General features: G+C 43.3%; 1 protein-coding gene across 1 annotated transcript in view; it reads left to right on the forward strand.

Annotated features, from left to right (window-relative positions):
• EGFL6 (EGF like domain multiple 6) overlaps positions 1-12,840 on the forward strand; it is a 112,396-nt gene that overhangs the window by 50,432 nt on the left and 49,124 nt on the right. The window contains exon 3 of the mRNA XM_054974380.1: positions 12,043-12,421. Within this exon, the coding sequence (XP_054830355.1) occupies positions 12,043-12,421 (379 nt within the window). The remainder of the gene's footprint in view (positions 1-12,042; positions 12,422-12,840) is intronic.

The following is a 12,840-nucleotide window of genomic DNA, read 5'->3' on the forward strand; positions in this document are numbered from 1 at the left end:
ATGCCCTGAGACTGGGGTTGGGTGGGGTGGAGGAAAGAAGGCACCCTCACTCAACAACCTTCCCAGCAAGGCCAAGAACTGAAAATAAGAAAGAGGCTTTTCAGTCTCTTTTAAAACAACAGCAAATCGAGCCAAAAGCTCCCAATTCCACTCTCTCGCTCCAAATCACAGCAATAGGTCCTCCCTCTCCCTCTGTCTACTGGAACTGAAAAGCACGAGGCAGAGAGCTGTGCCTTATATAAGAAATGCTTACATAAAGCAGAACAGGAGGTCTCTGGTTGGCAGACAGATCTGCCTAACAGGGTTTGGAGGGATGAGATTGGTGTTCCCATGGCTACAGAAGGCCCATCTCCTCAGTTGCCTAGGGGATTAACCCCCTGCTCCTTGCTGTATAGAGCAGAATGGAAGCTCTCCAGTTTGCAGGAAGAGCTGCCTATCAAGGTTATGTGGGCTAAGATTGGGGTTTCCAATGGCAACAAACGGCCTGCAGACATTCCAGGCCTATGTTGCCTAGTGAATCAATGGATCAGCGCCAACCTGTCTGGCATTACAAATCATTCACAAATCAAACAAATCGGCCCCCAAAGTTATGAATTTCGTGAAAACCATGGCCCCGTGAAACACATTTCATGAAACACTAATTGGCCCGATTCGTCACAAAATTTGAATCGTATTTTGATTCATGCCCATGTCTAATAGCTAGAGCTTGCTTTCTGTTGCTTCCCTCTTGTCTTCACATGGGAATGTGAGGCAGGACAGGCAGACTGCAGGCATGCAGACATAACAGCCCATAAATACTAGCCCTGGAAGAAGAAGATCCGAAACGGGAATGAAAGCTGAAGCCCGTCGGCTAGTTATGTCTTTCTGATTCCATCTACAGACACATGGACTGTTTTTCCTCTGTTTGTACTCTCCACCTCCAGTTAAGCCTATCACTGTATATGTTTGAATTTATGTAATTATCCTTGGCGACAGACCTCCTTATCGCATTATTGTATTGTATTTATGAACTTTGTAAACTGTCTACACACTATTGCACTTTTGCACTTTTGTATTATATATATATTTTTCATTGCTGGTGTTGTTCTCCAGTTTGTGTTTTGCGCATGTCTAATAGCTAGCCTGTGTAATTAAGATATATGTGGAAATGATGAAACTAGAAGAAATATTTAAGCCACACTTCCAATTTCAACAAAAGTATAACTTCAGCCCTTTATACTCAACACTAAGTGCAGTGAAATCACCACACACAGGAGAGTAAACCAGAACATGCTGGCCTGCTCATTGCTTTTCTTTGAGTCAGGGGTCACTTCGTAGAAAAAGAGCTGGAGGAACTCATTAGCATAACTCATTAGCATATGCCATGCCCCTTGCCATCACCGGAAGTGTGTCATTAGTATAACTGATTTGCGTATGCCACACACCCCGACATCACCTATCCTGGCTGTTTTGGACCCAATCCTGGCCATTCAGGGCCAAAATTGGGCCCAAAATGGCAAAGGGGGGCTGAAAATGGCTGAAAATGGGCACAAAATGGTCAGGATTGGGCCACTGCTGAGTGGGAGAGTGATCCACCACCCGTCAGAGGCCCGATCCGGGCTGTTTTGGGCCCAATCCAGGCCAAAACGGGCCCAAAATGGCTGAGAGTCAGGTGGGCGGGGCCACCTGACATGTGACCTCTTTGGAGAACTGCTGGAACTGCGTTCCTGTGCATTCTCCCTTGAAATGAGCCCTGCTTTGAGTGATCATGAGCAAAGAATTGATTTGCATAAGAAGTGTACATGTGTGACAAAATTATGGTTTTAGTTTAAATACCAGACTGTAAAGTAAAACAAACAAACAAAATCAGTTAAGAAAGTAGAAAAGGGAGGTTTGGTGTAAAAAGGGAATTAGTTAGTGCCTGGCTTGCTTGGAAGAGGCTGGGTTGATAAACCACACAGCTGATGGTAGAAAGTTTAAAAATTCAAGGGACGCCTGGTAGAAAGTTTAAATATTCAAGGGTTAAGACAAAGACAGTTAAGGGAGAGAGTTGAAGAAAAGACAGCAAAGGAAACACTGTTGGAAGCAAAGACCTAGAAACGCAAGCATCTAAGGAAAATGTATACGGCTTGGCTTAGAAATACAGATGTTACAGTACCTAAACACGAGTTACGCAATCAGGATATAGGAGTCCTAGGGACAGCAATGAAAGGATAGTTAGTGATGCATTTTTATTTTATTTTCAATTTTATTGGAAGAAATTGCTATAACACTATGACAGAAGGGGTAAGGGGAGGCGGGGAATGGGAGCAATGGAAGACAGGCAAGGAAAGAAAATGTCTGTGTGGGTGCTCTGTTGCCGCTGCAAACAGCTCTGTATTCTCTACAGCAATGCGAGCTGCATGGAGAATCAGCTGTGTGTAGAAGCAGCTCCACATTGCTAAGAAATAACATAACAAAATAAACCCTGAAAGTGAATATATTAAGTCTACCTACTATACCACATTCTGGGCTAATGGAGATACACTGAGGAAGAAACAAATATGCCTAGACATTAAAATTACGAGTTCAATTGCCCAGAGATTAGCCCTTAAATAACCGCCCTTTTCTGCAAGTGTTCAGCCATGTATGCCCCATAACATTCCCACAGGGCTCTAATGTGGGATGCCAGAGCTTACTTGCATTCATTCAACTGATGCTCCATTTTTAATGCCTATTAAGAATCTCTTTCTGGACTCATGCACCACAGATTACACATTTTCATAAGTTTTAAGCCTGTTAAATTGTTATGGCTCAAGGGTTAGGTTTCTTGGTACCAATTTCAAATCCATTTTAGTAGGACAGTAATCACATTTTATCATGTTTTAGTAGTAGGAACAGCTCACATTTTATCTGAGCCTGAATGCTAATTCCACAAATACGGACAGGCCAGGGACGCAACTGGAAAGCAGATTCTGATAGTACTAAGGGCTGGCTGGAGGGATAAATAAGTCTGCAGAACTAGCGGGCTTGTTACCTAACACTGTGGTAAGTAGCCAGTCAAGCTACTAGACACCGAGTTTAGAATGAGGAAAAAATAATGAAGCTCTCCCAGGAAAGTGCAGGGAGGTCTCTTACCTCTGCATGGGGTGCTGGGTAAAACATTTAGACATGAACACTGCTTAATGAATTCAGTAATTGTTTCCTGGGTTTCACACAGAAAGAAATGTAAAAGGAATATTCTGAATAGCCACCTAGGAGGAGGACTCGGGCAAAGAAAGGAAGGGGTAGAGGGGAAAATGGGTACTTAAACACTGCCAAGTGCAGACATATGACTATTCAGGAATAACTGCAAGGTCTCTGGAGGTGGAAGAAGGGTATTCTGTAATGACACTATATGTACATACAGTATACAGTAATGTTGAGTTTGGGAAGCAAATGATTCTTATCTAAGAAAGGGACAAAATATTAACCATTTGTGTTGACCTAGCTATCTGCAGTACTATTGGAGTTACTCAAAGAGAGAGAGAATTGAAATTGATTGGAGCTGCCTTCCAACTTTCCCTTCTAACATTTCACAGTCCCTTTATACAGCTCCAGCGTATAGCAAAGCCTTTGCCTTGCCTTTTAAAACTACCCTTCCCAGCTACCATTGCAACTCCCAACACATGTTCTTCATGTGTCAGATGTAGAGAGACTCTTAGAGACTGTCAGTCTGTCATCATCCATGGGTGGAGTCAAAGTATGGAGTTTCTAGGAGACATCCTTCTCCTTGAGTCACTGTATCACTGTAGAAGATGATAGGTCACCTGATCTGGGCTCAGGATATGGTAGCCAACCTCCAGGTGAGGCCTGGAGATCTCCCAGAATTATAACCAATCTCCATATGACATAGATCTGTTCTCCTGGAGAAAATGGCATTGTACCCTGCTGAGTTCCTTTCCCTCCCCAAACCTTGTCTTCCCCAGGCTCCACCTCCAAATCTCCAGGAATTTTCCAACCCAGATTTGGCAACTCTAGCTCAGGTAGCTTTACTACCACCTTCCTTGTTCCATCCCATCATTGCTGTGATTAATAAGTGCCCTTTTCTGTCCCTACAAAACCTCCCCTTTCCTGTCAGTAAGCATTGTCTGAGGTGCACCAGCTATATGAAGTTCCCAGATTCTTTTCTTCCTTCTGCCTCTGCTCCACTTCTGAATGCAATCCTTTCTCCGGGTTTTCAGCTCTGCCAGTCTCAAGTTGCTACTCATTTCTCTCTCAATATCTGCTTGTAATTTGCCTCACATCAGCTTGCCTCTCTGGCTTTACTCTTTTGCTTTATGCTTCAGCCCAATCACCTTCTTAAGGAAGATCAAATCGTGCAGAAAGCCAGATCCTTCATAAGAAGGCCTGGCCTGCATGGGGCCACAGGATCCATCCAGTGGAAGAGAGAGTGGTTCAGGCTGCTAATCAGGGCTTTTTTTCAGGGGGAACGCAGGGGAACGGAGTTCCGGCACCTCTTGAAAATACTCGGCAATAATGCTTGAAAATAATATGATTTCAAAGAATCCCGTGTGTTTCTTCCTCATTTCCCTCTTGAGAGTTCCACCACCTTTTCCAAGAAAAAAAATCCTGCTGCTAATATATTTTTATCCCACCTTTCTTCCTTCTCCATTTTATGCTCACAACCATCCTCAGAGAGCTTCATGACTGTGGAAATGAACTTTACCAAATAATCAGTCAACCACTACACCACACTGGCTTTCTATCAGTTAATATAAAGTACATATTATGATGTTCAAAGCTAGCAGGAATCACTTCCCCCAAAGTGTTAAATATTTTTTTGTACCAGAAAATATCTATGCAAAAGATCCACAATAAACAGATTTTCCGTGTTTCAGATTTATGTAGTTTATCAGTTAAAAAACAGTGTGCTGTGTAAAAGTTCAGTATGTTTTTGGCAAGTACAACTGCAACTAAGTAAACCCAAGTCCAGAACAAAAAAATATACTTTCAGGAAAAATATACTTTCAGAAATCTGTAGCAAGAGCCACAGGCAAATCTTGTCTCGTTCATTCAAAAGGGTATTGGAAACGGAAATTCCAGATGTGGATCAAATAGAAATACATAAAAACATTATGCTAGTGGTTAATAAGATTTCAAGTGAGGGGAGGATATTATATGTTGAATGTTCATGTTTGGGTTCTATATACACCAAAGTTATTACACGTTTTCAAACTGATAATTTAATTTACAAAATCTTGTAGCCCAAGCATTCTCCTTCCCTTGTTTGATTTGCAGACGTTATTTATTTATTTATAGTTCACCTTTTTTTGTGAGACTCAAGGTGGATTACATAAGCAAATCAATACAATCAGTAGGCTGGAACATTAAATAATGCAATAATGTATGGAAAAGCAAATTTGCAGGAATTTAAAAACAAACAGAAATCTTAATAGAGACCCAGCAGTTTACAGCAACAGACAATATAGAGTAGTATAGTCTACGGTCTCTATCCTTTTACTAATGCATCTCCCTGAACACCCTCAGAGTGCCACCACAGGGGGAGGAAGGGCTCCCACCTCCCCCTCAAGCCATTTCCAAAATAGCGAAGGGGGGGAGGGTCCTCTCTGTTTGCTACTCCAAGTGGAATAGTCTGTGCATGCAGAGCATTAAAAACAGGGAAATACGCCCCCCCCCCCCGTGCTATTATAACATGAGGAAACAACCTATGCAGGGGAAGGAAGAAGCTCTTCCCCCCCCCTGTGGTGGCATCCTGAGGCCGTTTGGGCTCTCCTTTATTTTTTAACAACCATTCCCCACAGCTGCTGTGTGTCTCCAGGGACCCCAAGTTGAGTCTTCCCAACCCGCATCACTTCCTTCTTGCCTGGATTCAGTTTCAGTATGTTAGCTTTCAGCCATTTGACCACATCTGTCAACAACAGACTAGAAGAGCATTGTAGAGAAGAACGTAAACTCCATCCAGTCCCAAAGGTAAATCTGTTGGAGTTCAAACTTTGTAGGTTTAGTAAGTAGAAAAGCCAGAAACAGGAGGTGCTTTCTGAACTCTGTCACCAGTTAGGTCAAAATTAACCTCAAATATTTTCATTCAATTCAGCTCAAACATGAACAGCAGCTGTATTGACTGCATCCATTCCACAGCTTTCTCTGGAGAGACACTCTTCAGTGAGAATTCCTGTTGTAGGATTGTGTCAGTAGAACTAGTAAGGACCGCAGGGGTGGGACTTTGCCAAAATACAGTTTTGTTCTGCCAGTATGAAAGACAGGCACGTACCGCATGCATCTTTATCAGCCAGAGCTTCTGACTGTTGGGATCAAAAGTTGCTGGCAGCTCTTCTTAACTGGGGATGAGTCTACAAACCCTTGGCCAGCAGTACTTGGAAGTTTGTGCTCTCTTCCCAGACAGCGAAAGTTGCTGGGTGTGTGTGTGTGTGGGGGGGAGTTCAATGTGTTTGCTGAACACCTTACTTAAAAACACAGCTTCACTTTAGCAACCCGCAGAACTCTGGGAATCCACTGCACACTGCTATTTGGCAATGAAAATTCAATGCACACTGTTCAAGTTATGCTAAAGTTACAATGTAATGATTGATAGGTCAAGTAGATTATCATGAAGTGAGTCCTGCATTGGCATTCGGCATAAGAAAGTAGCAGGCCTTTTCTGTTTATTTATTATTTATTTATTTACTTCATTTATGCCCTGCCTTTCTCTCAAATGGGAATGCAAAGCTGCTTCCATTGCTTTCCTCTCCTGTGAGGTAGGCTGTGGTGTGAGTGTATGACTGGCCCAAGGTCACCCCATGAGCTTCCATGGCAGAGCAGGGATTCAAAACTGGGGTCCCCCAGATCCTAGTTTAACACTAACCACTACACCTTGCTGGGTTTTTAATTAAACTATACAACTGACATACACAAAGATATGGCAGAGTACTAAATTTTAACTGATACTTCACAATTAATGACTAATTGTGCAATGGATTTGTTGAAATGACCAGCACATGGATCCTGAAGGTATATAGTTTGTCTATATATATATATAATAAATTTCTTTTTCAGAGTGAGGGGCAAAGTGTCATCTGATTACTTATTGAGTGCAAATGGGTGACCACTGGTGAGGCCACTCAACCAATGGCTAAAGATCATTTCCCAAACGACAGTGCTGCTGTTGCTTAAAACTGACGTCCGCAATTCTACACAAGGAATGGCCAAACAAAAAAATATTAGAGAGAGTCAGAATCCGGAGAATCTCAGCTTCCATTTTCAGAGTCAGAAGTGTTGAGTCTTTACAGATATGAAGAAATATAAAGATGGTGCTTGGCTGTGAGCAAACTCAGAAGTCAAAAGGAAGCTGATTTTCAGAGTATGAGTGGAAATGCCATGCCTCAGGTAGATCCTTGTTGCTCCATATGGCTAAGTGCAGCAGAATAAATTATGCAAAATAAGAATTATATCTGAATCTGCTTGATTTATGTAATCTGTATAAATCTCTGAATGTAGTTTTTGTTTATTCCTTAGTTAAGCACAGCGTAGACTCCAAGACAGTGTGGCGTGGGCTACTGGTCCTGCATGTCTTATTTTCTTTATAACAGTATTTACACCTTCCTTTCTACATAAAAGTAAATAGTTAGGGAGGCTTACAATATTAAAATCCATACAAAAAAATTAAGAGATAGAGAGCAACCATTCAAAACAACACACAAAGAGTACAAATTTAAAGAAAAAAGCGTTCCAGAATATTTTTTTTTCTTTTGACTCTACAAGGCCTTTAAAGAAGAAACCACCTTCAGTGTAGGGTGGGAGTGGAGTGAGACTGGGACACTTGTGGAGAAATCTCTCATGTGCCTTCCCACTGATCAGATTGCTCTGACAGGAGGGTCCTATAAAAAGACTGTCTATCAACCACAAAACATAATCTGGTATGTGTGATGGAGGAAGTTCTCCAGGTACTTGGAGCCAGACTTTTAAAGGTTAATGCTAGCAATTTGTATTGAGTCCAATGGTATATGGGCAGCCAATAGAACTGGCACAAAATGGGAGTTGTGTGCTCACTGAGGCTGGTCCCTGTAAGTACCCTGGCTGCTAGAGTTGCCAGGCTGCAGCCAGCAACCCCCATGAGCCATTGGGTGCAGGGCCTAGCACGCTGCCATCAAACTGACGAACTGAAGTCACTTACAGTTAAAAAAATGGAAGTGAGATATTTAGACATTCTAGGATTCACAAAACCTCTATGATAAAACCATAGTGCTTTTGTAAATTCTAGAGCATCACCACATCCTTTTTTAACTGGAAATTATATTAGAGGGCCAGCACAGTGTCACCATGCACTCCATTTTACAGGCAAGCAAAGGAGCAGGATGCTAGGACCTGATATCCCTACTGATGTTCTGAACCAGCTGAACCTTCCAAACTGTCTTTAAAGACAACCTTCCCATATGATACTCCAAATGGATGGTACCAAGGCATGTGCAACTTTGGCCCCAGGTCAACTTTTTCTAGAAAAGGCTGGAGCTGGCTAGCCAACCAACTTAAGTTGGACAAATGCATACCTTTGTAACCTGAGCATTCAGTCAATAGGGTATCCAGGCACATGCTTAAATTGCAAGCTTGCTTATTCAGAGGGACTACCGTCCCATGCAGTGCAAGCTATTCTCAGATCAGCTTTATCCCAGCTTCTAACACTTCTTTTTTTCATCTAGATTTCATTCCAGTCCCTTACAGCTTCTGGACATCAGTTAAGCTCACGCACAGCTTCCCTGGATCTTGATGGCAAGGAAAGATGGGGATAAATGCCACCTGCATCCCAATGACAATTCACCCCAAATCCCTGGATGACTCAGTAAAGAAGACAAGATGAAACACTGCAGGCCAATAGTCCAGGGGCTGAATGGAAATCATCCAGCGCTGCCTTTGGAAACTTTACTTTCCATAAAAAAATGAAATTAGTCTAGCATAGCACCAGCGAGACCCACCTTCCAGGCAATTCAGAAGGATACAATTGTTGAAATTGTCAAAAACCACCCAGGGAAGCAGAAACACCAACAATCTAACAATTAAAAGAGGAAATTTTACCATCCCCTCTAGAAATTAAAACTAGACTTCTCCTTCCTTCCTGTTTTTGTGGCATATACTAATATTTTACATTATATTATTTGTCAAATATGGTATAATAGAGTACCAGTATGGGAACAGAACTGATTTGTTTTCATATTGTTACCCCTGAACACTTATACAGGTGTATTTCAAAGTTTGCCCTGACCTGGATACCCCAGGTGGGCCTGATCCCATCAGGTCTCAGAAGCTAAGCAGAGTTGGCCTTGGTCAGTAATTGGATGGGAGACCTCCAACGAAGACCAGGTCTACAGAGGTAGGCATTGGCAAGGTACCTCTGTTAGTCTCTTGCCATGAAAACCCCACTAGGGGTTGCCATAAGTCAGCTATGACTTGAGGGCATTCTTCACCACCACATTTCAATGTCTAATTCATTAAAATCCTAATAGTTCATTATTTCTTGCCTTTTGAGTAGAAAAGACCTTTAAAACAGTTACTCCTAATGATTACCATTATTATTTTGATTACTACTATGGTTCATCATCATCATGACCATCTTTCTAGATCAAGATGGGTAGCCATGTTAGTCTGTCTGTAGCAGTAGAAAAGAGCAAGAGTCCAGCAGCACCTCTAAGACTAACAAAATTTGTGGTAGGATATGAGCTTTTGTGAGTCACTGCTCACTTCTTCGGATATCATCGTCTTTCTACTATTTGATACACCTTCAGCCCAGGTATGTACATGCAAAACTGAATGTGCCATCTTGATTGACTGGTTCATTACATTTATAGCTCTCCCTCCCCGCGAACGGGCATCTTCACAAGTTGTCTGCCATTTTCAGCGCACCTCTGTGAGACTAACGTGAAAATAAAAAAGTTTGTCTTTCTCACAAAAAAAACCCTCTTTTGTGTAATAGTCATTTACATTTGAACACAATACACCTGACACCTGATGCACCAACACAACTTCATTGCAATGTTTTAAAAATGGTTTTATGTGCTTTCCAAATATAAAGCAAAACTGGGTAATGACTGCTTTCATTTCTCCAACCTTGTGAAATCTACAGTAATTGTAGATAGCAAATGGGTGTACAATGCGCTTATTTGCAGAGTACACTGTGCCCAGGATATAAACACTAGACATTTTATAACTTAATTACTTAAATGCTGAAGACATCAAGTGTGTTTGCTAAGATAACCCTCTAGAGAGGTTAATTCTTTTGCTTTCATTAATCACAAGAAGGAAACTGAAAATTGTATAAACAATCTACATTGGTGAGTCTTGGAGTGGAGATAGTGTGTATTATTTACTGAGGGAACAAATGAAATTCTGGATGGTGATTACATCAGTATTTGTGCCTAATTACACTGTACTCAATGAAAAAATTGGATTCGGAAACACAGGTGCATGCCATGATAACACTGGAGCCTGTTTACATGGGAAAACGGAGCAGGGAATCTATCAGGGGAGATCTTGCCAGCTTTGGAAACATTAAGTATCCTGTTGTTCCTGGAATGCCATTGCTGACAATGCTGAAAAACCCTTCCATGGGAAACTGCTATGAAAGAGTATTGCTGTGGCCATAATTTGCTTGATGAGGGGATCTTAATTCACTTTAAAGCTGATTTTTTTCCAAAGCAACCCATTCCCTGTAGTTGCCTTTCTAATTTCTTCTGCTGTGGGAAGAAGGAAGAAAGACACCACCAGGTATGGATTCTAGGTTATAGCGGTTTTGAGGCAAGAGATCCCTTGATGTTCATCCTCAATCTAAGGCTTATTCATTCATTCATTCATTCATTCATTCATTCATTCTCTCTCTCTCTCTCTCTCTCTCTCATTCACACACACACACAGGGTTCAGTCAGGATCTCACTTAGCATATAATCACAGACATTCCATCAAGTTAAGGCCACTTGATAATTGCGTTCATGACAACATGTTCAGAATTTCATATTCTTGATGAAATCATTGACTGCCACCTTGGCCCCAGCCTTAGCCTTCCCACTGCTAGAGCAGCCCCTTTCCCTTTAAGATCCTTCTCAAGCCTGCAATTATATAATTCTGTCACCATATTCCTCAGTGCTATCCAGAGTACAAGGTTTCTGTAAGTATGAGAACAGAAGAAAAACAGGGCAGTCTGTTCTCCATTTTTGTAAATATAAAATTTTAGATGATGCGCATGCAATCCATGGGCAAGCACTCTGTCCATTATTCCCTATGGGCAATCATGCATTCTCTAAGGATAAGCATGTATTGTCTATGGGCAATTGGTGTCCTTGGTTTTAGTATGTCCCTTGAACTCCTGTGTCTTTAATGCTTCCCGCTGGTTTTTGTGCTACAAGCATTTACTTACCATCCCGTGGTGTTCCAGGAGCATTTTGGCAGGGAAAGGGTTAACGAAAGCCTGATATTTCCATATTTTCATTTATCGAATATTGTTCTCCAATGTCTTTAATACATCCCATTGTTCTTTCCGGTACCACTATTTGTTTAATGCCTCTACCGGTCCGTTCCAGCTCGTTCGAGCTTTTACCCCGTCCCATTAGGATGTGCCCGTTTTTTCTTCGGTTCAAAGCAAGAGAGGGAATTGGATTGTGACCGCGGGGGGAGGGCTCTTTCGAAGCCCGGCCACCTCGATTTAACCTCCCCCCACCGGCCTCCTTTGCCTGGCAGGGGGCAACAAAGAGACGCCGTTCTGCATGGCGACGGGGCAGAGAACGACAAACTGAACCGAAGTGAAATGAAACGGCTCTAAGTCCCGATGCAGGCGCAGCCAGGGAGATCTGAAGAAACCGTTTAGACCCCCCTCCCCCGGCCATGAAAATTACATTCAAGTGATTTGGGCATCTCTACTTTTCCTTCTCCTGCTGGCTGCTGACAGCCTTTGCGGGGGCTGATTCTTCTGCTTCATGTTTCTATTTTCTTGGTATTAATTAATTCATCACTAAACAAACAAATACTCGCCTGGGGCCCCAGAAGGGCCTCTCCCTTCGATTCCCAATGCTCTGCGCCTATCGTTACTATTTCTCTTTCTAGTGCTGAAGTTGTTTTTTAATCCGCATTGGAAACGCTTGGGGAGGGGGTTGCTGGGGCGGGGTCTCCAGCGCGAATCCCGGGCCCTCCCCCCGTCGGAGCATGTAGACCGCGGCGCGGCAGAAGCGCCGAGCCCTGCGTGGCTGCGCGGTCTGGCGGCGGAGGATCCTGCCTTCAGCAGAGGAGGAAACCCTCGCCAAGTAGCCGCAGCAAGGAAGGCAGAAGCGCCTGCTTACACCGCGCGCCTTCCCGTTCCCGGGGCCAGCCGGTCTCTTCGCTCTGCCCAGCGCCCACCTCCAAGCATGGTGCGGATCGCGCGGCGCGCTTCCCTCGCGCTGGCCTGGCTGCTCTTTCTCGCAGGTGGATCTGCTGACGCGGACAGGTGAGTCTCAAAACGCGGGACCGGGGCGTCGGGGGTTCCACAGCGGTCTACTCCCGTCCATTGGTTCTTTGATGGCCGTTCTGGAGAATGCCTGGGATGGCGCTGAGGGGCTGCCTGCTGGCTGCCATCACAAGTTGAAAGCCCGCGGGGATTCCCTTCAGTGGTAGAGCACCCCCTTTGCATGTAAAAGGTCCCAGGTCCAACCCTTGGTATTTCTAATTGGAAACATCAGGCAGTATATGAAGCGAAAGATCTCTGCCCGGGACCCTGGAGAGCCACTGCCAGTCAGAGTAGACCGTACTGACCTTTGGCACCTTAAAGACCAACTAGTTTTCCGAGGTGAGCTTTGGAGAGTCAAAGCTCCGTCTTGAAAGTTCGTATCTTTGAAATATCACTGCAGATTTCATTCTCTTCTTCTT

This window comes from Eublepharis macularius, chromosome 3, assembly GCF_028583425.1.
Source record: "Eublepharis macularius isolate TG4126 chromosome 3, MPM_Emac_v1.0, whole genome shotgun sequence".
NCBI classification, from domain to species: domain Eukaryota; kingdom Metazoa; phylum Chordata; class Lepidosauria; order Squamata; family Eublepharidae; genus Eublepharis; species Eublepharis macularius.